At 32.2% G+C, this 27,446-nt stretch overlaps 1 protein-coding gene across 1 annotated transcript; it reads left to right on the forward strand.

Moving 5' to 3' along the window:
• The first annotated feature begins 2,715 nt into the window (after nt 1-2,715).
• LOC115890670 (venom acid phosphatase Acph-1-like) lies at nt 2,716-27,281 on the forward strand. Its single transcript, XM_030910973.1, has 7 exons — nt 2,716-3,029; nt 8,180-8,284; nt 13,810-14,043; nt 19,282-19,473; nt 24,271-24,391; nt 26,673-26,881; nt 27,081-27,281. The coding sequence occupies exons 1-7, from the start codon at nt 2,910-2,912 to the stop codon at nt 27,216-27,218; spliced, it is 1,119 nt and encodes a 372-aa protein (XP_030766833.1). The 5' UTR covers nt 2,716-2,909; the 3' UTR covers nt 27,219-27,281.
• The last annotated feature ends 165 nt before the right edge of the window (nt 27,282-27,446 follow it).

Here is a 27,446-nt window from a genome sequence, read left to right on the forward strand (position 1 = left end):
TAACATATCGATTTTTTAAAAACATCGATATAGTTGGAAATTGCAATATGATCCAAAAAAGCAACGCATGTAAAATCTATACTAATAGCCGTGCTAATATCCTAATATATGTTAGATTTTATCTTTCACTTTTATTATTTTAAAAAAACATTAAAATACTTAAAACACTTTATTAAGTTTTAAAATTTAACAAAGTAAAATAAATGAATTATATGAACTTCGATACGACACGGATACGAGTTGCGTTCGAGAGTTGTGCGTTGTGCGTTCGAGTTGTTGTTCCTGGGAAAGAGATCGGCTTAAATAATCTTAAAGTTGCTGAGTCTTCGCTTCCCATCATGGAACTGCGACTTGTTTACTGAAGAGACCATGGGAACATCGTAGTTGGAAAGATTCTCAGGAAACATAATATGATTGTTTATGAGTTATATTAGAACGAACTTATACGTTTAACTTTGAAATAAACAATGAATAACAATAAATAAGTATAAAGAGTAAATAAGGTCATTTGAAGGTTAAATATGGATATAACATATATAAAATCCTTGTGACTGACATACTGATTAATCACGATCCTGCTCAAACCACTCAACGTAAGAAGCTCAATTTTGGCATACAGATTGATTCTAGGGTGATTCTAGGGTGTAGAGGTTCGATAAGAAGGGATTTTTCGAAATTCCAGTTCCAAGAGGGTGAAACCAGCCCTCAAATATTACAATATTTTTTATTTAAAAAACGGCCAAGTTTCCGAAAAAACGCTTAAATACGTATATTTTATTTTGTTTTTTTACATATTTTAAGATTTTTTAAAAATGTATACAGGATGTTTCGAAAAATCTGGTCATTGATTAATCACGATCCTGCTTAAAGTGCTTGACGTAAAAATTGACGCTGATTTTTGGAAAACAGATTGACTTTAGGGTGTAGAGTGGTGAAGAGGTTCGATAAGAAGCTCGATAAAAAGGGATTTTTCGAAACTCGAATTCTAAGGGGATGAAACTAACCCTCAAATATTAAAATATTTTTTTTTAAAACCGGTGAGTTTTTCGGAAAATTAGACGTACCTATATTTTATTTTGTTGTTTTACATATTTTAAGATTTTTTATAAATTTATACAGGGTGTTTCATAAAATATGACCATTGAGTAATCACGATTCTGCTTAAACTGCTTGTCGTTTAAAGCTGATTTTTGGCAAACGGATTGACTGTGGGGTGTAGAGGTTCGATAAGGAGGGGTTTCTCGAATCTCAAATTCCAAGAGGGTGAAAACGCCCCTCAAATATTACAATATTTGTTATTTAAAAAACGGTTAGACTTTCGGGAAAACGCTTGGATAAGCATAATTTATTTGTTTTTTTTTACATATTTTGAAATTTAAAAAAAAAATCATACAGGGTGTTCCAAAAAGTTGGGTAATTTCTTAACCACGATTCTGCTTAAACTGCTTGACGTAAAAAGCTTATTTTTGGCAAATGGATTTTTAGAAAGTCAAATTCCAACGAGATGAAACTACCCCTTAAATTTTATCCAGTTTGTATGTTAATGGAAATTCTTGCTTTGCTTTATCATCATTACAAATGATTAATTCGACGCGAACGAAGTCGCTGATGGTACACGCTAGTATAATTATATAACGCATATTATTCATGTTCTATTAAGGTGCGTATTCATTATCCGAACGAACGAACGAACGAACGAATGAAAGTGCGGTATATTTAGACGGGGACCGAACGCATGCGGCCGTTCGTTCGTTCGTTCGCTCGACCATCCGTTTCGAGTCGGTACATCAAAGGCGTTCGCCAACAAATGCCTCCGGTCTTCTCGTGCAGTCCTATCGTGCGGTCCCCGTCCATACCACTAGCGTACATTCGTTCGTTCGTTCGTTCGTTCGTGCGGATAATGAATACGCACCTTTAAGTATCTACTGCTATGATCTACTGTTTGATTTTGTTCTGACATAGTTTTGACCAAAGACATCTAAATAAAGGATGTCTTTTTAATAAAGGATATCCATTTAGATGTCTTTTGTTTTGACCAATAAATATTTTGAAAGGGGCTATCAAGGTTTAATCAAAGACATCTAGGTTCTAATATTATAAAGATTTACTACAACATCATATCAATATTTTTGTATGAAAATTGACGTCTTTAAGAAATTTTTAGGAAAGATTGATACATAGAAACATTGAATTTACGTCCCTGAACTTTTCATTGTTCATTAATATGTTATATTAATCTAAAAAATCACTTCTAATAATGTTTCTCTTGACTCTTGACCAAGCTCCTGACATAATATAATCACGGCATATATACCAGCGAATATCATCACGGCATATATCACGGCATATATACCAGCAGTATAACAGCGAGCAATAAGTGGGACTCATATATCAAAAGTGATAAAATGCCATAATATATCGACATTTTAAAAATCTTGCCATTCCTACTCCTGAATCTTCTTCTGTGGTCCGTTAATTTTCGTATCTGTCCTCTGTCACATCTCTGTCATTCATTGAAGTTTGGCGGTGGAGTTTCAAATTTAAATCATATTTTTTTACATAAAGATTTCCGTTTATTATGTGTTTTCGATAGCAGTCGAGATGTTATTTATAAAACCTGTTGAATTTATGAGGTGGAATTACTGAAAATATAAAAATGTTATTATCTCCCAATCGATATAACTTTTTTTAAATATTATTGATAATGATTCAAAAAAATCTCGACAATACATATCTAAATAAAGGCTATTTAATTTACTTGTCTGCTACATAAGTGCGGTAAAATATAGATTGTATCAAAAAAGAATTATAAAATTTAAAATTAGATGTGATAAAACGACAGGTATTTAATGCAAAATTTTAGCTGTTGTTCTTAAACCATTCGGCATTCGTAAAGCAGAAAAGCAACAATGAAGACAGAGTTTTTTTGCATTATTTTGGCGCTTATTTTCCAAGTTTCGCAGGCTAGATATTATGTAAGAAATTTAGGAAATGGCACAGACGATGAAGAATTGGTTTTAGTTCATACGGTAAGATGAATATATTTTTTAAATTTAAGAATATAATAGTAGTTATAAATATCTAATATAAGTTTTAGTTACCATACTCCTCCGAAACGACTTAGCCGATTTTGGTGAAACTTTATATGTACAGGGTGGGTCAAATTCGACGCTTATAATGGAAACACCCTTTTCTATAGGAGATAGACAAAAACTAATATCGGTGCCTGGAGCTCAATTTTTGTCAAAAACATGATGGTGAAAACAGCATATCGATATCTGTTATCGTTTCGGAGTTACGGAGTGTTTTTCAAAAATATGCATTTTTAACAAATCGCTGTAACTTTTCTGCTATGGAAAATTTTGTATTTTTATGAAAACATTTCTAAAGCACCTTTTTACGTAGAATTTAATGGTTTATGTATAATTTTTTTATTAATATTAACAATTTAAGAATTATCAACAGAAAATTTGATTTTTTATATGGGACACCCTGTATATTTTTAATTTATTGGAACGAATTTAAAATTACCTTTCCAAAAATATAACATATTAGATATTTTGCTCAATTCCTCTTCGAGATATAGAGTATATAAAAATTCGCCCGCTTTAAATAAGTAGGCTTTGAACGGCACCGGCACCGGCTGTAATGCAAAAAAATTCTAGCTGTGAGCATCAATTAAAACGAAAATAATATTTGCTATGAGAGATGCAGAATTTTAGAACAATTTAAAATATATTTAACACATTTAAACGATATCTAATAACAATAAAAATAAATAGCAAACCAAGACATGAGATTTAGCTACAGGTGTTCGACATATCGACCGTCTTATGGTATGGACAGACGGAGCATTTTTTGAACATTTCTCGCGGAATTCATTAACTCAGTGGAAGTGAAAGATACCCTCTCATAACTGCTAAGTATTTCTAATTCTTGTCTAGATTATACGGAAGAATAAGGAACCTTTATTCTTCCGCAAATATATTAGGATTAGATCCATGGGCACTAAGTCAGGCGGCCGCGACGGCTTTGTTAGCTACCTATTCAATTATTCTTGAAATTGGAGAGGCGGTGCGTCGACTTGCTGGAAAAATATGTTTTCGAGTTCCATTAAGGACATATCATCAATAAGGGCTCCAAAGCCTACTAGTTAAAAGTGGCGAACTATTAAAAATTCTGTATTTCGAGGGGGATTATAACAAAATATCAAGTGTGCTATATTTTTGGAAAGGTAATTTTAAATTCTTTTCACCTAATTAAAAATATAGAGGGTGTCCAAAATAAAAAATCAATTTTTCTGTTGATAACTCTTAAATTATTAATTTTAAAAAAATTATACTTAAACCATTAAATTCTACCTAAAAAGGTGCTTTGAAAATGTTTTCATAGAAATACAAAATTTTCCATGGCAAAAAAGTTACAGCGATTTGTTAAAAATGCACATTTCTGAAAAACACCCCGTAACTCCGAAACGGTAACAGATATTGATGTGCGGTTTTCACCATCATATTTTTGATGAAAATTGAGCTCCAGACACCGATATTAGTTTTGGTCTATCCCCTATTGAAAAGGGTGTTTCCATTTAAAAGCGTCGAATTTGACCCACCCTGTACATAGGTATATATTCAGTAGGTCTGAGAAAAAGTTATCTATTTTTTATACCCTTAAGTGATAAGGGTGGCCTACCACCGTTTTTTTTGTTTTTTAAACAAAATTTTCATTTTTATTTTTTTATGATTACAACCCTAAATTTTCACCCTTCTACCATCAACCCCTATTTTTTAATAGCGATATTAATAATAATTTTCAACGCCGTGAATAAAAATTACAATAAAAAATATTTATACCGCAAAACAACGTTTTTCGGGTCGGCTATATCCTTCTATATCAAAGAATATTTTTTTACGCGATCATTCAAATCCATAGATACAAAAATGAAGATCGATGTCATGACAATCCCCATATAATTTTACATATAAAATGATAGCGATCTTCATTTCGCAGCCATCGCTGACGCAGTTTTCTTTTCGATCACACGATATATTATACAGGGTGTCCTAGAAATAAGTATTTTAAGGGGTGGTAGATTTCGATAAAAGAAACATATTTTCTCTTTATCGTTTTTCAAATAAGTCCAAAATAACGGAGTTAATATACTTTGAACATTTCAAAAAAAAAATGATTTTTTGCTAAAATTTTGAGAACCAATCGGGGGTGGATTTTCTTTCTTGTAAATTTAATCTAATACTTATGTTGCCATATTATCAAGAAATTATGTTTTTTAACTAAAAACTAAAAAAAATACAAAAAAATTGATTTCAATATTAAAATATGTTGAGTAAAATGTTACTAATCTGCATTATTATAATCATTGTTTGACTGATTAACTGGACCAGAAATTATTGTCGATAAGTGAAAAAAATTTTACCGCTTATTTTTTTGGCACTGCTAATATATTTAAAGTAGGTAATCAAATTTTGATAAATTTTATTTTTTACATTAATTACTGAACTATAATATCAATCGGATGTTCTTATCTTAACATTTTATCTTTTTTACCAATCAGTTGACTGAGGTTGTAAATTGTAAACATCTAATATACACCTATTCCAATTAAAGCATATTTTTAAAATAATCTCAAGTATTACATTTCATATTTTCTAATCTGGATATTCAATTTATGTTATTTTTTTTATTTAACTATATTTCTTTTTATTCTAGTTTGGATAATCATAGAATTTGAATGTGTGACAATTTTATTTATGCATATTTTGCTCTATTTATTACTATAAATAAGTATATATACAGGGTGGCGCACCTCATTCGCCTCGGTTGATTATACGAAAACGGAAAGATGTAGAAACAAAATATTTTATGGCTATTTTATGTGGGGAGGCAATGTGCACAATTTAAAATTATTTTCAAATATACAGGGTGTTTCAGAACTAGAATACATATCAAAGTTATATTTTTTCTTATGGAACACCCGGTATTTTATCTCATTTTTGGATTCCTGGGCGCAAAAAAAAAGCATTTATTATAAGGGTTATATATGTTTAAAATCTTTGGTTTTTGAGATATGTAAAGAAATTTAAATTTGCATGCTACAATAGAATAGATTATTAACACCCTGTACATCCTCCCTGTACATGTCTATCAAGAAAAACGAAGAAGTAGTTCTTTGATTTATTTTACGATGACTTATAGGATGTAAATATGGATTTACTATAAAAGAACCAATTGTGGCAAATTCATTTTCATCGCTTTCAACGGCAGGTTTCTGCTGTTGAAAGTGATGGAAATGTCAAGTAGTTTTTCAAACGAACCTATCAGAAAGATTTTCCTATTTGGATATCTTTGAGCGTAAGCTCTTGAGGCCAAGAAGCAATTTTCCTCACAAAATAAAATCACTAGTAACATATCCATTCGTTCCGCCAGCAGATACTGCTTTATTTTTCTTGATAAAATAATGAATACTTACTTATTAAACTATTGCAGATAAATCTAAGTCAACTGTTATAGATTATAAATAATATCATCCATAAACTAATGTCGACTTTGAAAATAGTTACTAACTAACAGTAGTCAATTGCCATGGCGACACCAGCCATCTTGATTGCCATTTTATTGAAAAATCGCTTTTTATTCAAAATCTGAGCTAGATAGGTATAGGAAACCCTAATATAGTTTGAAAGAGCATTTGAATCTGCTTCGGTTTATTTTAAAAAATACAGGGTGTTGTATTTGAAATAACGTATATAAATAAGTTTTTATATAAAATAAATCCTTAAAATAAATCAGCAATTTTTAATACCCCTGTATAAATTTAAGGAGGCAATACCATTTTTCAATAAAGTTTATTTCTTTATCTTTAAATTCAGCACAAATATTAATTCTGAAAAGTAATGTACAGGGTGTTAATAATCTATTCTATTGTAGCACGCAAATTTAAATTTGTTTAAATATCTCAAAAACCAAAGATTTTAAACATATGTAACCCTTGTAATAAATGCCTTTTTTTGGGCCCTAGAATCCAAAAATGAAATAAAATACCGGGTGTTCTATAAGAAAAATATAACTTTGGTATGAATCTTAGTTCTGAAACACCCTGTACATTTCAAAATAATTTTAAATTGTGCACATTGTCTCCACACATATACCCATAAAATATTTTGTTTCTACATCTTTTCGTTTTCGTATAATCAACCTAGGCGAATGAGGTGCCCCACCCTGTATATTGTATTTATTAACTGTATATTTCATGAAAACTATATATTTTTTAAAATACAAACAAAAAATCTGAGCAATAATTATATGTTTTCCATGTATTCTGCAACATATTGATTAATCCGTAATATCTAACTAGCGTGACGTCATACACCTAGGCTGTTCTATTAGAGAGAGCATTGGATGAGCCTTGTTACTATAGCTAATTACTAATAAGTTACTTTTACCAAGAAACTGAAATATTTCCTTGTAGTCCCAACATTTATTTTTTAATCATTCATATCCCTGATATCGCAGCGAAATTGCCAGTGTACGTCGCATACTATTATTCTTATATTTTCACCGCCAATCTGCCGCGATAAAGCGAGAAGCGGAAAGCCGGTTCACTATGGACGTACACGAAAACAGTATATACATAACAAATTATACAGGGTGAGTCTTAAATAATTGCAAATATTTTCAGGGGTGATATATTTCGACCCCATTAACACGTCTATGAGGTTTTTTCGCAAAAAAGATGTTGAAAATCATGCATTTTCTTTTAAATTTTCCTGTATATTTTTCGAAAACTTTTTAGAACTGCCTGTTCACCGCAAATTTTCCCACGGTATAATTTCTTAATCTCTGATATTACCAATTACCATAGTTACAGCTTTACTCTATGGTTACGGCACTAAAAGGGATGCAAATAGATAAAGAAAAAAGCCTGTGGCTCTGAAATTTTTTCCAAAAAAAATCATTTTTTTTTAATTTTCTTAACTTAAACTTAAATAACTCGGTTATTTTGGACGTATGTATTTGAAAAATGGTAAAGAGAAAATATGTTTCTTTTATCGAGATATACCAGTCCTGAAAATATTTGCACTTATTTAAGACTCACCCTGTATATCTATTGTGTTGATACCTGGTTGATACTATGGATCCATTTGATGTTTATCCTTTATTTTAGATCTTTAGACATGGAAACAGAACACCCGAAAGCAATATTTACGATAGTAATCCTTACGGAGATGAAAGTTATTATGCACCATATGGATATGCCCAACTCACAAATGTAAGCTTTAATTTATTGTTTCAATACTACATAGGGGCGACATACAGGGGTTTTTCGAAAAATCCAAAATAAAAAACTATTTTTCTTTTTTTCTTCTTCCTTCCTTTTTACTACATACTTTTTTTGAATACATACGAAAATACATCAATTCGACTACACAAAAACGTGGACTTTGTTATAAATAAGTTGTAATATTCTTATTATCGAGAACGCGTGTCATATCTCAAATAATATAGTTTAAAACATTTGTTCAAAATATAATTACTCACGAAAAACAAACAATTCAAGATTCTAAATTTGTTATGTATACATTATTATTACCTATAGTTTTTAGATTTTTAATAATTTGTTGTAGCAAAATAAAAACACTAAATCACCACTATACACCAAAACACTTTTACTTTTACACTGGACGCGCGTTTCGCTAACCATGTTAGCATCATCAGCAGATGATTATAAACTAAAGTACAATCTACAAGTTGAGCGTTTGTATACTCGCCCAGTGGGCACCGAGTGGGCGTGGCAAAATCTAGCCAACCGAGTCAGAGCCCACTGAGCGTAACAGTTAGATATCCGCCACTAGAGTAGTAGGAACAAAGAACTTGAAGGAATTGGACCGTTGTCTCTGTTCATACTATCTTTACATTTATTAATTCTGATGCTTTCATATGCATCTAATTGCCTGTAATTTGAGACTTGTTTAATTAATTTTAAATTATTAAGATCTATACAATGTTCTTTATCACCAATATGTTCGGCAACGCAAGATTTATCAGGTCTACCATATCTTATCTGAGCTAAAGTTCTTTAAATCTAGTTAATATTGATCTCCTAGTTTGCCCAACATATTTCTCATAACAATCTTTACAAGAAATTTCATAAATACTCGACCTTTCCAGTGGAGGTGTTTTATCCTTTGGATTACCTAATAATTGTTGTAATTTATTATTAGCACTATACACAAGTTTATAATTGACATTCTTAAAAATTCCTTTTAGACCACGGGATAACTCTCTATCAAACAGTATCGAAAAATATTTAGACGTATCTTTCTCCACTTGAAAAGTCGAATTTTCAGAAATCATTAACCTATACCTACGTTTTCTAATTAATTTATCAACTAGTGAAGGAGAATATCCATTACACTCAGCTACATTCCTAATGTAATCTCTTTCTTTTTCATATCTTTCGTTGGTAAGTGGAAAACTAAGTAACCTATGAACTATGAAATTTAAACTAGCCATTTTATGTTCAACACTATGATATGATTCATTAGGAATATATCTGCGTGTAGCGGTATATTTCCTATAGATAGCAAATTCCAGTCAATTATTAGTATTTCTAATAACTAATACATCTAGAAATGGTAATCTGTTGTACTCAATTTCATGTGTAAATTTAATGGAAGGAAAACTATTATTTAACTTAGAAATAAAATTATCTATGGTGTCTGAATGTGTGTCAAAAACAGCAAAAATATCATGCACATACCTAAACCATACTCTTGGAAAATACTCAAACTGATTCTTAGTCTCCACTTCAAACCTGCTCATGAATAAATTAGCCAAAAATGGAGACAATGGATTACCCATTGCTGTACCTTCCCGCTGTTCAAAAAAGTGTCTTGCGTTGCCGAACATATTGTTGATAAAGAACATTGTATAGATCTTAATAATTTAATGAACAGAGACAACGGTCCAATTCCTTCAAGTTCTTTGTTCCTACTACTCTAGTGGCGGATATCTAACTGTTACGCTCAGTGGGCTCTGACTCGGTTGGCTAGATTTTGCCACGCCCACTCGGTGCCCACTGGGCGAGTATACAAACGCTCAACTTGTAGATTGTACTTTAGTTTATAATCATCTGCTGATGATGCTAACATGGTTAGTGAAACGCGCGTCCAGTGTAAAAGTAAAAGTGTTTTGGTGTATTGTGGTGATTTAGTGTTTTTATTTTGCTGTGTAACACCAAAGGTTCCAACCCTTAACTGTAATAATTTGTTGTATGTAGTGAACTTTGTATAAACATTATTACAATGGTGATGTATTCCGCTTTCAAGTGTAAAAAAAAACAACGCTTTATTGTACAAAAAGCCAAAACAGCTTCATCGACAAAGCAAAACAAAAAAAGCACAAAAACAAATATACAAATAATACAAAAAATGTCATACAATACAAATCAATTCAAAAAAAAAATTACGTCATAAAATAACAAATAAAACATATATGGACATTGCAGAACACAGGCGTATCTAGAAAATTTTACAAAAGGAAAACTGTAAATGGATAAAATCATGTTATAATAACATAAAATCAAGAGTTATAAAATATTAAATACTAGACCTTTAACCAGTGTGTGAGATGATCAAAATATTAAAATTAAAATTCTAAATTGTTCATGATTTAACATCAACAAAAAAGTCGTAAAAAAGTCGTACTGTAATAGCCGCAACGATAAGAAAGAGCCAGGAGGAGTTGCGTTTTCATAAGTAAATAAAGAGTCCATTCCACTTTTTTAGCGTTTTCTTATTGAATTTGGTAAATTTTTTTCTGATACTATATATACTTGATATGTGCTATACGTCGATACTAGTTTTGTACCTTTTGTTAACATTTTAATACGTTTTTTTCTTAATTAATTAGTATGATAATATAAAAATATCCTTTCAAGCAGCTAAGTAAGAGCTAAGTTAAGAAAAATATATGGCCACGGCACTGTTTGGAGCCATGGTAACAATTTGGTCTCGGGTGTTATATGTCCTTGTATTCTTTAGTCATTGGTATATAGGTATATTTTTAAAAATGTATTATGTATTATGTATTGGTATATTTTTAATAATGTATACTCTAGCCTGAACAAACATCATTCTACAGCTACAATTTTCTGTGATTTCTCTAAGACTTTCGACTGTGTAAATCATAATATCTTAATTAACAAATTGCAATACTATGGATTCAGGGAAGTGCCGCTCGAATGGCTTAAGTCATATCTTGGCAACAGAAGGCAGCTTGTGAGGATTGATACGTCTATGTCTTATTGTAAGCCTATAGAATGTGATGTCCCTCAGGGTTGAGTACTTGGCCCTATTTTGTTTCTGGTGTTTATCAACGACATTGCTAATCTAGACATTAGCGGTAAAATCTGCCTCTTTGCGGACGATACTAGTTTCACTTGGAGCGGCTCGGATGTTACGGCACTATATAATACTATATCCAGTGACTTACACCATTAAATCTTGGTGCGATTCTAATCTCCTATGCCTCAACCTATCAAAAACTAAAGTTTGTCATATAAAAGTACTATACAACCTTCTGTACTTAATAACACCACTATTAACGTCGTGGACTCTGTGAAATTCTAGGACTTGTAAACAACTCGTTAAAATGGGGTTTGGTCATCTTATCTACCTCTAGAATAGCCTATTATGCCCTTTTTGAGTCACATCTTCGTTATGCCCTTCCATTTTGGGGTACTTGCTGCACAACAAAGTTTGATCGTATTTTCAAACTTCAAAAGAGAGCAGTTCGATACTTATTGGGACTAAACAGTAGAACTCACTGCCAGAATTTCTTTGAAAATTTCAAAATACTGACTCTTCCTTCTTTATTCATTTTTGAATCCGTTTGCTTAATCCGCAAGCACATATCTGCTATTCCCGAAAGGCCATCTCACAACTATCCACTTAGGAATGCGGAGTACGATCTTTATCTGCCAATCCCGAACCTGTGCCCGAACTCAGAACTAGTTAAAGGCTCAATACTGTACAATGCCAAAAAAATGTACAATCATCTGCCTTTGAATATCAAAGTCGCTTTCATTCTTTTCTGCATTTCGCAAAGCTCTGAAATCATACTTACTGGAGAGAGCCCTATATGCCGTAAACGACTTTTTTGTTGATGTTTAATCATGAACAATTTTGAATTTTAAAATTTTGATCATGTCACACACTGGTCAAAGGTCCAGTATTTAATATTTTATAACTCTTACAGTTATAATATCCATTTACAATTTTCCTATTGTAAAATTTTATTGGTACACTTTTTTTGGGTTCTGCAATAATTGTCCATGTACCATGTATGTTCTATAATAGGATAGTTATTTTCTTACCCAAGCAGCATTTGGACGTCGGGACAACGTTGTGTCACGCGACCAAACGTCGGGGCGCGACGTTGGCACAACCTCGTGCCAACCCTAGTCTGCACTAGTTTGGAGAATAATTTTTGGGTCGAAACGACGTTGGATACCGACGTTGGCTAGCAGCCTAATTTAGTACAAACTGCAACTTTGTTTAAAATCCTAATTCACAGAAATACAAAACTAATATGGCGTCTAAGTCGCGTTTTATCCTAAATTGGGATAATTATAGTAAAAATATTATTTTTATGATTTAGTTAGAGACATATGTCAGATGGCAGTGAAGGAAAACAAAACAAAAGTATTTAAGTGTGGAGGATGTTTGAAGATCATAATTATTGAAACACTTTAACCGACTCTGTAACTCGTTACCCAAGGCAAAAAAGTTAAACGCAAACAACTTTATTGATAAATGTATTGTTCCTACTTTGAAAAATACCAATGGGCCTTAAAATTAAAGAAGTTTTAAAATTTTTCTTGAATTTTTTTTTAGTAAAATGAGAATAATTTATTCGCAGTCGAAAAAATTGTTTCCGCGTGTTTTTTAGGGTCAAATATTTCAAGTTAACGTATTCAAAAAGCAGGAATTGATATTTTAGGAACGAAACATTTTCTTATTTAACAACATGGCGGCTTTCACTTTGTTGTTTTGGAGATTAAGATGGAGTAGTTCGAGTAGTCGCATACTGGACTAATAAAGTCGCAGTTCGGCCTTAACAGGTAGTATACTAGTCGCAAGATTGCCTAATTTAGTCATCCTAGAGTCTAGCTTGTGCCGCCCTCTATAATCTAAATAAACGAGGGAGTGGATAAACTATCGGTAATATATGTCGATGTATATTTAAATTTAGTTTTATATGTACCTTTCTTATGTCCCATTTTAATAAGTTTTTTTATAAAAACAAAAACAGTTGCAAAAGGTAGTGACTCGACGTCCCTACCAACGTAAGAATAAGGAAATCTAAACAACGTTGGAATTAGTAAAACAGACGACGTTTGCATAACGTTGGAATAGGTCCTGAAACTGACGTCGGAAAACTCTATATTGTCCAACGTTGTAACTACGTTGTCCGAATCACCTAAAGATCACTTAAGCAAAAATGGTTACAAGACAACGTTTATTCGACGTCGCAGAAGCTTCTACTTTGCTGTAGTACTAGTCCAACGTCGGCACAACATTATAAAAACGTTTAAATTTATTTTAATATCTAAGGTAGGGAGCTAACTATTTTTTGTAACTAATCCAACGTTGTATTTAGTAAACATGTGGTCGCAAGTCGTGAAAATGCTACTTGGGTAGAGTTATTTTATTATTCAAGATGAAAGAGAACGAAAAAAAAGTCAGTTCAACAATGAATAAAATTTAATTTTTTATATTGTATTTTTTTTAGGAAGGCAAAAGAACCGAATTTAAAATAGGACAAGCTTTGAAAACTAGATACGAGTCGTTTTTGGGAGACGAGTATAACATCAACTTGATAGAAGCTAGATCAACGAACGTTAATAGAACCAAAATGTCTATGTTACTCGTGTTGACAGGTTTGTTCCCCCCCAGCGGCGATTTGACATGGATGGAAGGGTTCAATTGGCAACCAATCGCTTTTAATTATTTTGAAAACGATAAGGTAGATAACATGATCGAGATTATTACTGGGAATTATAGATTCTCGTTTTGATTATTATAGATTCTAGATGCACAACACTGGCATCTTTAAATAATCTATACTAATATTTAAAATCCTTAAGTGACTGACATACTGATTAATCACGATCCTGCACAAACCACTCAACGTAAGGGTACGAACATAGTGGAGGCAGGTTTCTGCTTTCCGGCAACCAGCGCCGTCTCTGGGGACCTATTCTTGACCACATATCGCTTACATCTCGCATCTCCGAAAAAGCCATATAACAATACACGTGATGCGTAACTTTGCGTATATGCCGTGTATTGTTATATGGCTTTTTCGGAGATGCGAGCAGGGTTCGGAAGTAGTTAATTAAGAGGAAATTTACCTGATTAACTAACCTAACCTAACCTAACCATATCCAAACGCCGCTCCCGCCGCGCCGGCGCCGCACATGGGGGTATTTGGTCTATAAACCTGGCCAAAAGTGAAATATTTTTATTTTCATTTTTTATCTTAACTGAATACAAGCCTATAAATACTAAATGTAAGCACGTTTATTAGCTTTTTTTTAAGTCGTAAGTTGACTATCAAATAAATAATATATTTCAATTATAAGTATGAATTATCCTGAGTGTATTCTGAATATTTCTAAGATTATAAAATAGTGGAATTGTTTATAGTGCTTTTTTGCAAATTGTTTATAGTAACTGTCATGATGGATACAGAGCCAGCTGTCAAGTCCTGTTTTATGCCATATTTTTATTTGGAAACGTTTCCTTCTATTCTATTTCTTTATAATGTTTTATATTTAAAAAATCAGAGGCATTTTTATAAGGTGTAAGACTATTGGGCAATATTCCGCATAGAAATTAGTATCCGTTCAATGCTTAAAGTCTCCAGCTTTGGAATATGTACAAAAATCTTGCGAATATTTGCCACTGCCAAAAAAACATTGATTTAAATAGATTCTTAAAGGAAATAGTCTTTACCCTATAACACCCATCCTCGCTCAAATATCGTCTATAATATACAAATTACTTTCTTGTTCTAGCATCCTCATCCAATTGCTTGGTTTTGCACAGAATGGCCTTATTTGATCGTGGCCTTATTTGATCGGAGGGTTTCAGAGTAGAGGAAAAAATATTGTGTAGGAAAAACAAAATGAGGTTCCATATTAGCACCCTGTCCTCTAATAATTAATATTACTAGCAAAAAAGCAAAAAAATCATAAAACATAATTTTGGCCAACTTTTAGTTCTTAACACCCTCTGTGCGCCGTCGGCGCCTGCCAAAGCAGAAATAAATACATTTTCGTTCCGGTAAAAGCGAGAACGCCGACGAACGCTGGTTGACGGCTCCTACCTGCTTTTACTGTGAACTAACCGATTTGATAACACGCTTTAATTTCTCAAGGTTATAAGCGCAAGGCGGCGCGGCGCGGCGCTACTATGTAACCATATACAGGGTGTCCCAGAAATACGTGCAAGTATTTTAACTTAACTGGTAGTATAGTTCAACCCCAGAAACACGCCTATGAGGTTTTTTTCTAAATATTTTTTTTGAAAATTCGGAATTTTTTGAAAATATTTTTGAAATTTTTTTGCAATTTTTTTTTAGTTTTTATTTCAAAAAATAATTTCTTGATAATATGGCAACATAGGTAGTAGATTAAATTTATAAGAAAGAAAATCCAGAAAAGATCCAGTGGTTCTCAAACAAATATCGAAGTATTGGAAAGAATATGTAAGGACCAAGAACTATTGACTACAATAAAACGATGGAAAGCAGCATATTTTGGTCATATTTTTCGAAATAACAAATATAGTTTCTTACAGCTGATCGTTGAGGGAAAGATTGAAGGACGACGAGGCATCGGGCGTAAACGGTTTTCCTGCTTGCGGAATTTGCACCAGTGGTTTAATATAGGAGAGGCAAGTGCAATTATCCGTTTGGCTCAGACAGGGAGGAATTCCAATTGATGGTCGCCAACCTCCGATGAGGAGAAGGCACATGAAGAAGGTTCTCAAAATTTGAGCAAAAAATCATTTTTTTTGGAAATTTTCAAAGTAAAATAACTCCGTTATTTTGGACTTATTTGAAAAACGATAAAGAGAAAATGTGTTTCTTTTATCTAGATCTACCACCCTTTAAAATACTTGCACTTATTTCTGGGATACCCTGTTTATAACAATACACGTGATGCGTATACGCAAAGTTGCGAACGATGTCAAGAATAGGTACCCAGATTGGCGCTGGCTACCAGAAAGCGGCAAACCTGCTTGCACTGTGTTCGCACACTAACAAGCTCAATGGGCTCTTTCACTATATTTTGGAATTAGCATAATTGAATAAAGCAATTAATTCTAGAATTTTCTGCTATCTCACTTTCGAAAAATTTGAAGTCGTTCTTAAGAAAATAAATAAAAACAAAAAAGCCCAGAATAAAAATCCGCACTTTATTTTTACTACGTCACACCTGGCATGTTGAAAAGCGGCAACACGGCCGCGGCCGGGCCACCATGCTGACCCATCACCACCTCTACACAAGGCCAGTGGAATTGCAAACACTTATCTACCATAGTTTAGAATTTACTGAACGTTTGATAAATATATACTATTATGGACAATACAGGAAGTTACTTGTTACTTTTAGTAAAAGCCTTGGTAAATGCTCTTCGAATTATAAACTGCACTGGCTTGGGTCAAAAAATATAGAATATTTTTCTATGTTTTGCAGCATTACACAAGTGGGAATAAATTTAAACTATAATAGGTGAGGGTGAGGATAAATAAAAAATATAATATGTGTTTCAAGATTTTATATAGAAAAAAAACTAAATACCTTTATGGGGATTCGTAAGTAAAACTTACGCTTAGCTTAGTTTTCTTTACTCTTTCTCTTTACATATGGCATTGCCTTTGTGGTAAAGACGTCATTCCTTTTTTTGCATAGTTCTTCAATAAAATATTGGATATTCTGAACAAGATGGATTTAATAATAAATTCTGACGTATGTGAGAGGCAATTGTGACCTAAAAAAAAGACTTACATCTAGGCCATTTATATTTTCAAATGTCAATGTTGTCAATATCTTTCTGTGATCTTTTTGATGTAAAAAGCTTGATTCTTCTTCCAATATTTTACTTATAGTGAGGTAAGTGTAAGCGGTAGTCATATAACTACATCCTCACTAGGCTAACAGAGGCTTTGGCCTTTGGCCTTTTTGAGGCATATTTAATGCACTTCATACCCGAAAACTACTAGTAGGAGTGAAATTATCTCTTTTAATAGCTGTCAACCATTTTTTACGAAGCTCGTCATTTTTGGGGAATATAAAAGCAGAAACCTTGGGACCCCCTCTATAATTCCCGTGACAATTTGGAACAGAGCATGTAAAAGGCATGCTACAATAAAATGTTAACCCTTTAATACCTATCTTTTGATTATTGTAAGTAACCATTATAAAGTACCTACTATGCAGACTGGCGGCGAAGGCTTTTTACTCATTTAGTTGTAATATCTTGATAAATACTTGTAGTTCTTACCTTAAAATAATTTATAATAGAGGAGTACAACAAGCACAAAAGTTTGAAGTTCTCTATGTGGAATGTCTATTTGGATTTTTAATTACACTGTGTGTTATTTTATCACAATTTTCTGATCACACCAAGCACTGAACACTAAGAACTAAACAAACGTGTTGCAGAAGGACAACAAACTAGAGATAATTAATTATTTCTGGTATGCAATCGGAACAAGAAACCACTACAGGCTTTTCAGGTTAAAGGTAAACAATTTAATAATGCGCTGCCTTCGCCGCCATATTTGCCTTACCCATATCATCTTGATTGACCTTGAGTTGAGGTGGTGCTGGTCAAATCAAATCGCAATGTTGCCAGTTGTTGGCTGGCGCACGAGTACAGTTCTTCAATGTGATTGGGTGTATTTTTCATACGTCATCAATTGGGCTTTAAAATTATTTCAAATTAAAGCAATTTTAAGGGCCTATAAAAAAAATTATTCAATGTCGTGGAACTATTTTTTTTTGGATAAATATACTGAAAATAGTCTTCTATTTCAGATTTTGTCCTTGAATTGGGTATTTTATTTTTTGTGAAAGAGCCCATTTTGGCATACAGATTGATTCTAGGGTGTAGAGGTTCGATAAGAAGGGATTTTTCGAAATCCCAGTTCCAAGAGGGTGAAACCACTCCTCAAATATTACAATATTTTTTATTTAAAAAACGGTCAAGTTTCCGAAAAAACGCTTAAACACGTATATTTTATTTTGTTTTTTTACATATTTTAAGATTTTTTAAAAATGTATACAGGGTGTTTCGAAAAATCTGGTCATTGATTAATCACGATCCTGCTTAAAGCGCTTGACGTAAAAAGCTAATTTTTGGAAAACAGATTGAATTTAGGGTGTAGAGGTTCGATAAGAAGGGATTTTTCGAAACTCGAATTCTAAGGGTGTGGAACTTTCCCTCAAATATTAAAATATTTTTTATTTAAAAACCGGTGAGTTTTTCGGAAAAACTCTTAAACAGGTATATTTTATTTTGTTGTTTTACATATTTTAAGATTTTTTATAAATTTATACAGGGTGTTTCATAAAATATTAAGTAATCACGATTCTGCTTAAACAGCTTGACCTTTAAAGCTGATTTTTGGCAAACGGATTGACCGTGGGGTGTAGAGGTTCGATAAGAAGGGGTTTCTCGAATCTCAAATTCCAAGAGGGTAAAAACGCCCCTCAAATATTACAATATTTGTTATTTAAAAAACAGTTAGTCTTTCGGGAAAACGCTTGGACAAGCATAATTTATTTGTTTTTTTTACATATTCTAAAATTTTTTAAAAAATCATACAGAGTGTTCCAAAAAGTTGGGTAATTTCTTAACCACGATTCTGCTTAAACTGCTTGACGTAAAAAGCTTATTTTTAGCAAACGGATTTTTTGAAAGTCAAATTCCAACGAGATGAAACTACCCCTCAAATATAACCAAGTTATATAATAATATCGCCATATTGTTTTTTCTCATGCTGACATAAATGTGAGAAAATTTTATCCAGTTTGTATGTTAATGGAAATTCTTGCTTTGCTTTATCATCACCATTACAAATGATTAATTCGACGCGAACGAAGTCGCTGGTACACGCTAGTGCTTAATAAAATGTTTATACCAAAGTGTAAAATGATTACAAATGAACTCAATTAAAAAACGTTTTAAGGTACTACTCGGCAGAAAAGTATGTTCGAATTACAAAAAAGCTTACAAGAAAGTTGTCAAGTCCGATGAAATTCAAGAGAAATTGAAAAAATACACTGAGGTTTTCGATTATCTCAGTGAGCAAACCGGTCAAACATTTAAACTTACCAAACCCAAAGAAGTGGCTGATCTGTTTGTTGACTTATTAGCACAGGTAAGTCAAATCAAGTAGACTTAAGTGCTTATTACCACAGATTAGGTATCCTATAAGTATGCAGATAAAAATCTTGTCCCTAATTCGTGGTACGAAAATTGTTTTTTATGACGATGTGCAAACGAGTCAAATTTCCTGTGCGCAAAAATAAACTCGCGTAAAATAACAATAAACAGCGTAATAGAGCAGAGATATCGCTAAACCGAATAGCGTGCATGGACGTTAATAAGGCCAGGTGTTATTTCCTTTACGTGAGGTGGTATTAACTCTCTTCATTTATAGTTATCGGATCGGAAAGAGTTCTGTTCGCGTCGCGTCCGCTATTTAAACTTAACCTAACTTTGAATTTAAAACTTTGACATTGTTTTGTTTACTAGGTATTTTAAAACTAAAGTGCTTATTTCCAGTGCTTTATTGTTCAACGTCTGCCAGTGGGTTTAGGGCAACAAGCAACAAACAACAAATTCTCTTAGAAGGGCTAAGTCGTCATCTGCTGTAAACCTATGACTCTTTATAGGTTCTTTAGTATTGGAAGAGGTGGAATCCATATTTTGGCCTATATTTATTTAACTAAAACTAATCCCAGCTACTTAAATATCAAATTACCTAATAAAACTAAAGCAATAATTCAAAACAATTCAAACATAACCTAAAATAAAAGATCTCGCCGGCCGGCTCCGGTTGTCAAATACCCGCACATGCCCATTTAAGCAATTTTTAAACGTTATCAGAGGTTATTTAGAAAGAGCGCTTGGCGTAATTGATCCGCAAATTACGTCAGGCGGTAACGTTAATAGCGGGTGTTGTGTTAAAAATTGACTCGCGCATATTGTAACCATGATAAGGTACGCGTAAATACTGGATGACGCTATTCGGTTTTCCGATATCTCTCTAATAACTGTGCCGGTCAGGCGCTGTCAGAGAAATAGAACGGATAGAGAATGAGCGTCAACATGCGCAGAAGGTCTAATCAAGTTGGGCGCCATATTCCAGGTCTTCGTGTCATTTTGTATATAGGTGGTAATCTATAAGTAATCAAATATCAATTTGCTGTTTTCAACCATACGGGGGAATTTAAATTTAGTGAAATTCTATCATTCATTATGGTTAGTTAACATTAATATGATTTATTTAATTATCAGTTTCAAAACTGCGTACAATATTGGTATATAATACACTAAATATACGAATATTCTGACAAAAGACGCTACGGACAGATGACCTTTTCGTCGTAAAACACTCGAAATGATATTAAATAAGTATTTACAATATTTCATGTTTACTTGTACTGAATTACGCGTTTCAATTTAAAATTTTTGCAAATTTGGTAAAAATTGTTCTAAACAACTTTTTGTTCAAGTTGTATATTCATAAAAAACATTTGGTTCATAATTATTTTTGATGATTACCTACCTTGTATTTTTAATATAAACCTAGAAAAAATATGTTTTTGTTTTATTTTTTTTATTCGTCCCTTCAAATTATGTTTCAAAAACTGTTACATAACATGTCCTCTAACAAATATTTTCATAATACATAAACATCATTGATTTTATTAAGGGTATTATTATTAGTATTTATCCTGGTTTTTGTCGACAATAAAAACTCAATCTTGTAATAGAACATCAATTTTATATTTCGTAAAATTATTTTGATACAAATTCGATTTGTCAAAATTCAAGTCATTAATATATTGATAAACAACCCAAATTATTCCTAAATATTTTATTATAAACAAAAACTGTTACCGGTAAGTTTGTAAAACACATTATGGTTTGTCGTAATACTAGAAAAAATCATTTATTTTTTGCACAAAAGAAGCTTGTCGATCCTTATTTGTCCATAACAAAATTCTGTATGTACATATACCTAATTTATTATTAAGAAAATTAGATTATATGATCTCAGAATTTTAAGAAATTTTTTTTTAAGATAAAATAGTTTCTTCTCAACTGTAATATTGTCAACTTTGGCCTGTATTTTATCTATTTAAAAACATGGGATTGACAATCCCCTTACTAAAATACATACTGGAAGGTACCGATTAAGTTTCATTGCATCAAATACCTTTACTATAAATCCTGGCTCACAACTCACAATTTAAGGCCATTGCAAAATGCTTTTGAACTTCATCATAGATTTTACAAGAATAAAAGTGTAATATTGAAACAAAGTAACACTGTAAGCTTCATGACTAATAGTCTCATTTTTAACACTCTTTAAATATCATCTCGTTAACAATTATGAATATTATATGATTTTTCTCAGTGATTTGTGGCACAGATACAAATTAATATATGCCCCATAACAGTTTTTAAATAAGAAACTTCTGCCTACAGATTTAATTTTCTTATTGGCATAATACCCTTTCTTCCTATATAAATCTTGCCATTTTTTCAGTCCAATGTTCCTTGTTTTTACAGTTGTAGGAATACTAAAAATGTTGACTATAGAACTTGATACTATGTTTGAAAAAGCCTTCATACCTGTAACTGTGCATAAATCTAATTAACTGAATTCCTCCTCCTCTTGACACTCTCTGAACACTGCTGCTGCTAATGTTAGAAATATTTCACACAAAACTACAACTACCTACAACAAACTTTTACAATAAAATGTTAAATTTTCGCTGTTCGATTAAAATAATTCTATCTTATGTTTTTCTTTTCCTCCAAATAATCTTCTTGTGAAGTAAGGACCAATCTTATTTGACATATTTCTGGCTGGTACACTTGAACTTGTGCTTTCATGGACACTATAAGAGTGCACTCTTTTACAGAAGCACAAACATTGATTCCAAGTATCTTCTTCCTCCACACGTAATAAAAACATCCTCTTTAAATGGCCACATCATACACTTATTTTAGACCATTCCCAATTACAATCACGATTTTTTACAAATCGCCTTTTAGGAAAAAACTAAAAAATAAACAGTTTTGGATCATCTGTAAACACGATTATGTTGTATAAACTTACACATGAAAACTAATCATTTTTCCCGGCGTATTAGCTTTCTTAGAATGACTATGACAACAAGCCTTTTTGAATTAGTGTTTAGAATAATTGAGATAATAATAAACTTTAACTAGATAACAACACAAACGAAAAAAAAACAAAACAAACAGATGTCAATTAAAGAGGGGAAGTGACAGCGAAACCTGGAAGATGTCTGCCATCTTGCCGTCGACAAAAATTTGGATGCGCACTCGTCGAAGCTCATTCTCCCACTTCCATATCTCTGGGCGCTGTGCACAATTTTAGAGGCCATAAGTGGGCGTGCTATGTGCGCAAACTAGTCACCTAACTAGTGCCCGATTCCGAAAATTGGAACCACGAAAAACGATAAAGAAAAAACAAAGATTATAATCTGTATTATCTGTGCTATTACGCTGTACTTTCGGGTCGCTCTCAGGGGTCGGGTAAAGCGGGTGTGTGGCCGAAGGAAATATATATTATACCTATTTCAGAAATCTGTCTAAGCCTTAGCCCAATCCTGTAGTGTTAAACCACAACCAAAATTCCAAACACACGTGCTTTGATTATGGTTTGCAAAGCTTCAGCATTTGCAATAAAATAGTGAGCAATTTATTACAAAACCATATAAATTATATATCACTGTAATAACAAAACTTCAATCTATTTCCGTATTGTAACGGAATTTTTAATTATGTCTTTATTTTCGAGAAAATTTAGTTCAAACATAAGGAATATTTTGTTGATGTTTGACCATCAAAATCTAAAAAATAAAGAAGTTGTCTAAAAATGTGCTACAATACGGATATAGTATAATCCTTTAACTTTAATTTCCTTCTTCATTTGTGTAAAAATACCTGGCCAGTTTTACATAAAACGTTAAATGCCGAACGCTTATTTTGCTACTTTTTCGGACTAGTGTAATGGACACATTAACATTTTTAGAAAATGTATATATCTAAAATCAAACATTTACTCAGGTAGTTAAAGGGTGTCCCATTTTAGTGTGTTTTACAGGGTTTCTCGTGTTTGATTAGAGATACAAAGAGGCAGTTTTACCCATATACATATAACTTTATATACTCAGCCTAATCTCTAAAAAGTGAAGCCCAAACAGTGAAAGAGAAATATGGAATTTTGCATAAGTCTATTTCACCCGGATAGTCACTTAATTGCGCATGCCTTACCTGAAGAAGTTTTCATTGGTCCGTGTTTTTAAAGGGAAGTGGTTGACTGACATTTCACCTAACCTTCAATTTTATTTATATTTTTATTATTTATAACACATTATCATGGAGTTGGAAAAATATCAAAAAATAGTTGGAAACAATAAACTAAACAAAATCACTCTTTTACACGCACAAATAAAAAGTAATCCAAACAGAACTAAAACAACAATCAATCGGAGTTTGGCTCAATCGCAGTTCAATAGATATCCGGGTGAAATAGACTTATGCAGCATTAATATGAAACTGAGTTATGTTGTCTTTTTTCTTAGTTATAGTTATATGTATATGGTTTTACCATCACTGAGCTACTTTTTTATAAAACTAAGAGTACGAGAAACCATGTAAAACATACGAAAATAGGACACCCTGTTCAAGAGGTTAAAAAAATTATATGGTGAATGACATCGATCGTCATTAAACTAGCTAGTTTATTATTTTTCAAAAAATTAATAAAACATTTTTCTAAAATGTTTATTTTAAAAAAATACCATTAGTAGAATTGATTCCAAATAATTCCTAATTTACAATAACTCACTAATATTTTTTTTTTGTTATGAACATTTTGGCGGGTACTGTATAATCTTTGATATTTCAGCAAGCTTTTGGTTACCCAATAGAAAACTGGACGTATAAATATATGCCAGAAATGAGCAGACTAAACATTGATAGTTACTATCTACTGGCAAATACAACTAAACTGCGCAAACTTTCAGCAGGTAAGGACGTACCGGGTGGCCAAATAAGAATGGACGCCGGCTATATCTCAGAAACTACTTATCGTATAACTTTAGGAAAAAAATTCGAAAAAAGTAATTCGACCAAGAGAAATCGCTGGAAATTATTTTCTAGTTCGAAAAATGTCCGCTAGGAGGCGTTTCTCTGATAACCAATCAGAAAACAGGGTTTTTCTCAAAAATATGCAGGTGAGTAGGTATTTTAAATATTGCTATTGTAATCATCGAGAAATTTGTAATTTTTGTGATATAGAGTATTTTGCTCTATCTCATAAAATAAAGTGGTGGGGGAAGGTTAAACTTCCTTTTATTAAAATAAGGATAACTCTGGTTTTGGTTGTCCGATTTAAACAAACTAGGTCTCGTTTAAAAGAGTTTTTCTTCCTTAATGATCTCCAGTATAAATTTTGTTTCCATATTTTTTTTTCGTGGTAGCTAGAGGGCGCTGTTTGACATCATAACAGATATTGCGCTTTTGCATAAAAAATCTAAGTATGAGGTTATATTTCTCTTTGCACAGTTAAATTGAGCACAAAATTTCCAAAAAATCAGAGCCCATACCGCAACTTTCTATATTCTCTCTAACCGGAGATATTAAGAGAACAAATCATGTTAGGCTGCCACTTAGGATTATATGGTCTAAAAATTATAGTAAAGGCTAGGAAACAAAAAGGGGTAAATTGTTTACGTCAAAATATCAAAACGTTTAAGTTCAGTTTTCATGCATCCGAATTTCCGGCGTTTACTTAAAAAAAATGACGTCATAAATATGTAAACGAACATTATCATCCATCCATATAATTTTTACGATTTTCTTGGTTATAGTCTGTCCAACGAGAAGATCCTTGACAGTGATAGATGTGTCTGTCATTTTAATTTCAAAGTAGTTTATTTTATTTTACAAAGAAATAAGTTGGTTCAACTGGAACGCATTGCAGGATATATTTAAAATTTGATTGACAAGATGACAAGTGATTACTTCAAAATATTGTGAAAAAAACTGTATAAAACTGAAAAAATGTAATCGAGTTATTTTATTTAATAAAAACGGTATGTGTTAATACAAAACAAACAAGAACAAGGCACTACATACCAAAAAAATATAAAAAAGAACTATTATTTACTTTCAAGCTTTATGAAACTACCGGCATTTATGATTATATTTATCAATATAACTTATGTACAAATACTAATTTGGAATATTCCACAGGAATAAATAAAACAACATAGGTAAATAAAACAAACTATTTTATTAATAATAACACCTACCAAATTTTATACCTTAAAGGTTGATTAATTTACTTTAATCTTAATTTTTTTAAACCAGTACCTTTTGACATTATTTTTCTGCAGTACTAAAATCCATTATTTACCTATCGTGTGCTGTCGATATTTTACAGCTACTCCAGTTTTTAGTATGTGTTTAGTTTGATCCTTCTACCATATACGAGATGCACTTATCTACGACGAAATGGTATACAAACTTTATCGATGGCAACTTCATTGGTGTATAAAACTTTCTGCCTGGGCAGCGAGTATAAACCATAAACTGTGCTCTGGGTCTACAGTTAATTTTCACTCGATTTTTCCTCCACTTGACTTCAAAAGACACAAAACACACGTAATAATACGAATCAACATGCATCATCTTCCAAAACGCAGGGTATTTAACAAAAGTTGACACAAAATTCTAACCTATAATTTGGCAAGACTTTGACAAGCGTCAAAAATGACAAAAATCTAAAGGCGAGTTCATACTCATCGGCGTCCGTTTATCGTTCATCGTTCCGTCAAACCAATAAAATTGAAATACGATCTGTCATTTTTTAAATAAACCAATAAAACTGGTTAAAAACAACAAGACACGACGCATGACGGATTTATATTTAAACCCATCCATAGATAACTTAAAAATTATTAGAAACTTTTTTTAGTAAAATAAATAGATTGGTATGGGACGTCATCTGCTTTTCTTCTGTCATCGTCTGTCGAAATCTTACCTGAGAAAAAAAACAGAGTATAAGTAGTTTCTGAGATACAGCCGGCGTCCATTCTTAGTTGGCCACCCGGTACTGCCGGTTACAGAATGCCTGCAGGTGACAGAAAACACGACAGAAAAATACTGAAACAAGGAATATTAAAAATACTTAAACTCTTAGTGGGTATTATTTATTATTTCTAGAAAACGTATATATAAAACTCTTGATTTTTTCCATATCCGTATTAAATATTGGGACACCATGTATACAGTATTTTCTCTCAGGTTATCTAGTAGGAAAATTTATCACCGATACTGAAGATAAAATAGCAACTCCAACCAGTCCAGTCAAAATGTACCTTTACTCGGCTCACGAAAAGAATATAGCTACCTTACTAATAACTTTAGGGGTATTTGAAGATGTGGATGTTCCTGCTTTCGGAAGTTATATTATTGCGGAAGTGTGGAAAATTAATGGAGTGTATGGATTTAAGGTAAATTCATACTTAATTACATTTAAAATGACCATACAGTCTCCAACTTGTATTATTGGGCTCTTTTTGATGTAAGATAATGTTTATATAGTATGTCAAAACATAAAACATACATATAAGATGTGTTGGGTTATACTGAACGATCCACAATGACTGAAACAGTTGACTATTCTGATTATATTTATACTTTTTGTTCCAGTTTTTCTATCAAAACTACAACGAAATTGATCCAGTGGTCAAGATTATACCAGGCTGTGCAGAGTTCTGTCCCTTGGACGATTTCAAAAATTTGATGAGCCAGTACATTCCAGATGACGATTATTGCGAACTGAAATGAACATTTTGATATTGATGTTTTTTTTTTGACGAAAATATGCAAGAATAAAATTTATTATTTTTATTTGTTTCAATTTTTGTAGGTAATACACCTTTTTAGACGCCTTTTTAGAACAATAATCCAGATTCCTATAGAAAACTTTCATCCACAATAACTCATTAGTAGACGACACAAAGATACTGCCTCTTTAGTGCGGGTGTATATGTACTCTCCAGCGTTTAGATAAGT

Source organism: Sitophilus oryzae, unplaced genomic scaffold (assembly GCF_002938485.1).
Source record: "Sitophilus oryzae breed Bouriz unplaced genomic scaffold, Soryzae_2.0 scaffold_907_pilon_pilon, whole genome shotgun sequence".
NCBI lineage: Eukaryota > Metazoa > Arthropoda > Insecta > Coleoptera > Curculionidae > Sitophilus > Sitophilus oryzae.

Excerpts from the sequence above, each read along its gene's own strand:
- LOC115890670 (XM_030910973.1), top strand. The coding sequence starts at position 2,910 with ATGAAGACAGAGTTTTTTTGCATTATTTTGGCGCTTATTTTCCAAGTT. Across the intron at positions 8,285-13,809 it reads GATATGCCCAACTCACAAAT|GAAGGCAAAAGAACCGAATT; the intron begins GTAAGCTTTAAT and ends TATTTTTTTTAG. Across the intron at positions 14,044-19,281 it reads ATTATTTTGAAAACGATAAG|GTACTACTCGGCAGAAAAGT; the intron begins GTAGATAACATG and ends AAACGTTTTAAG.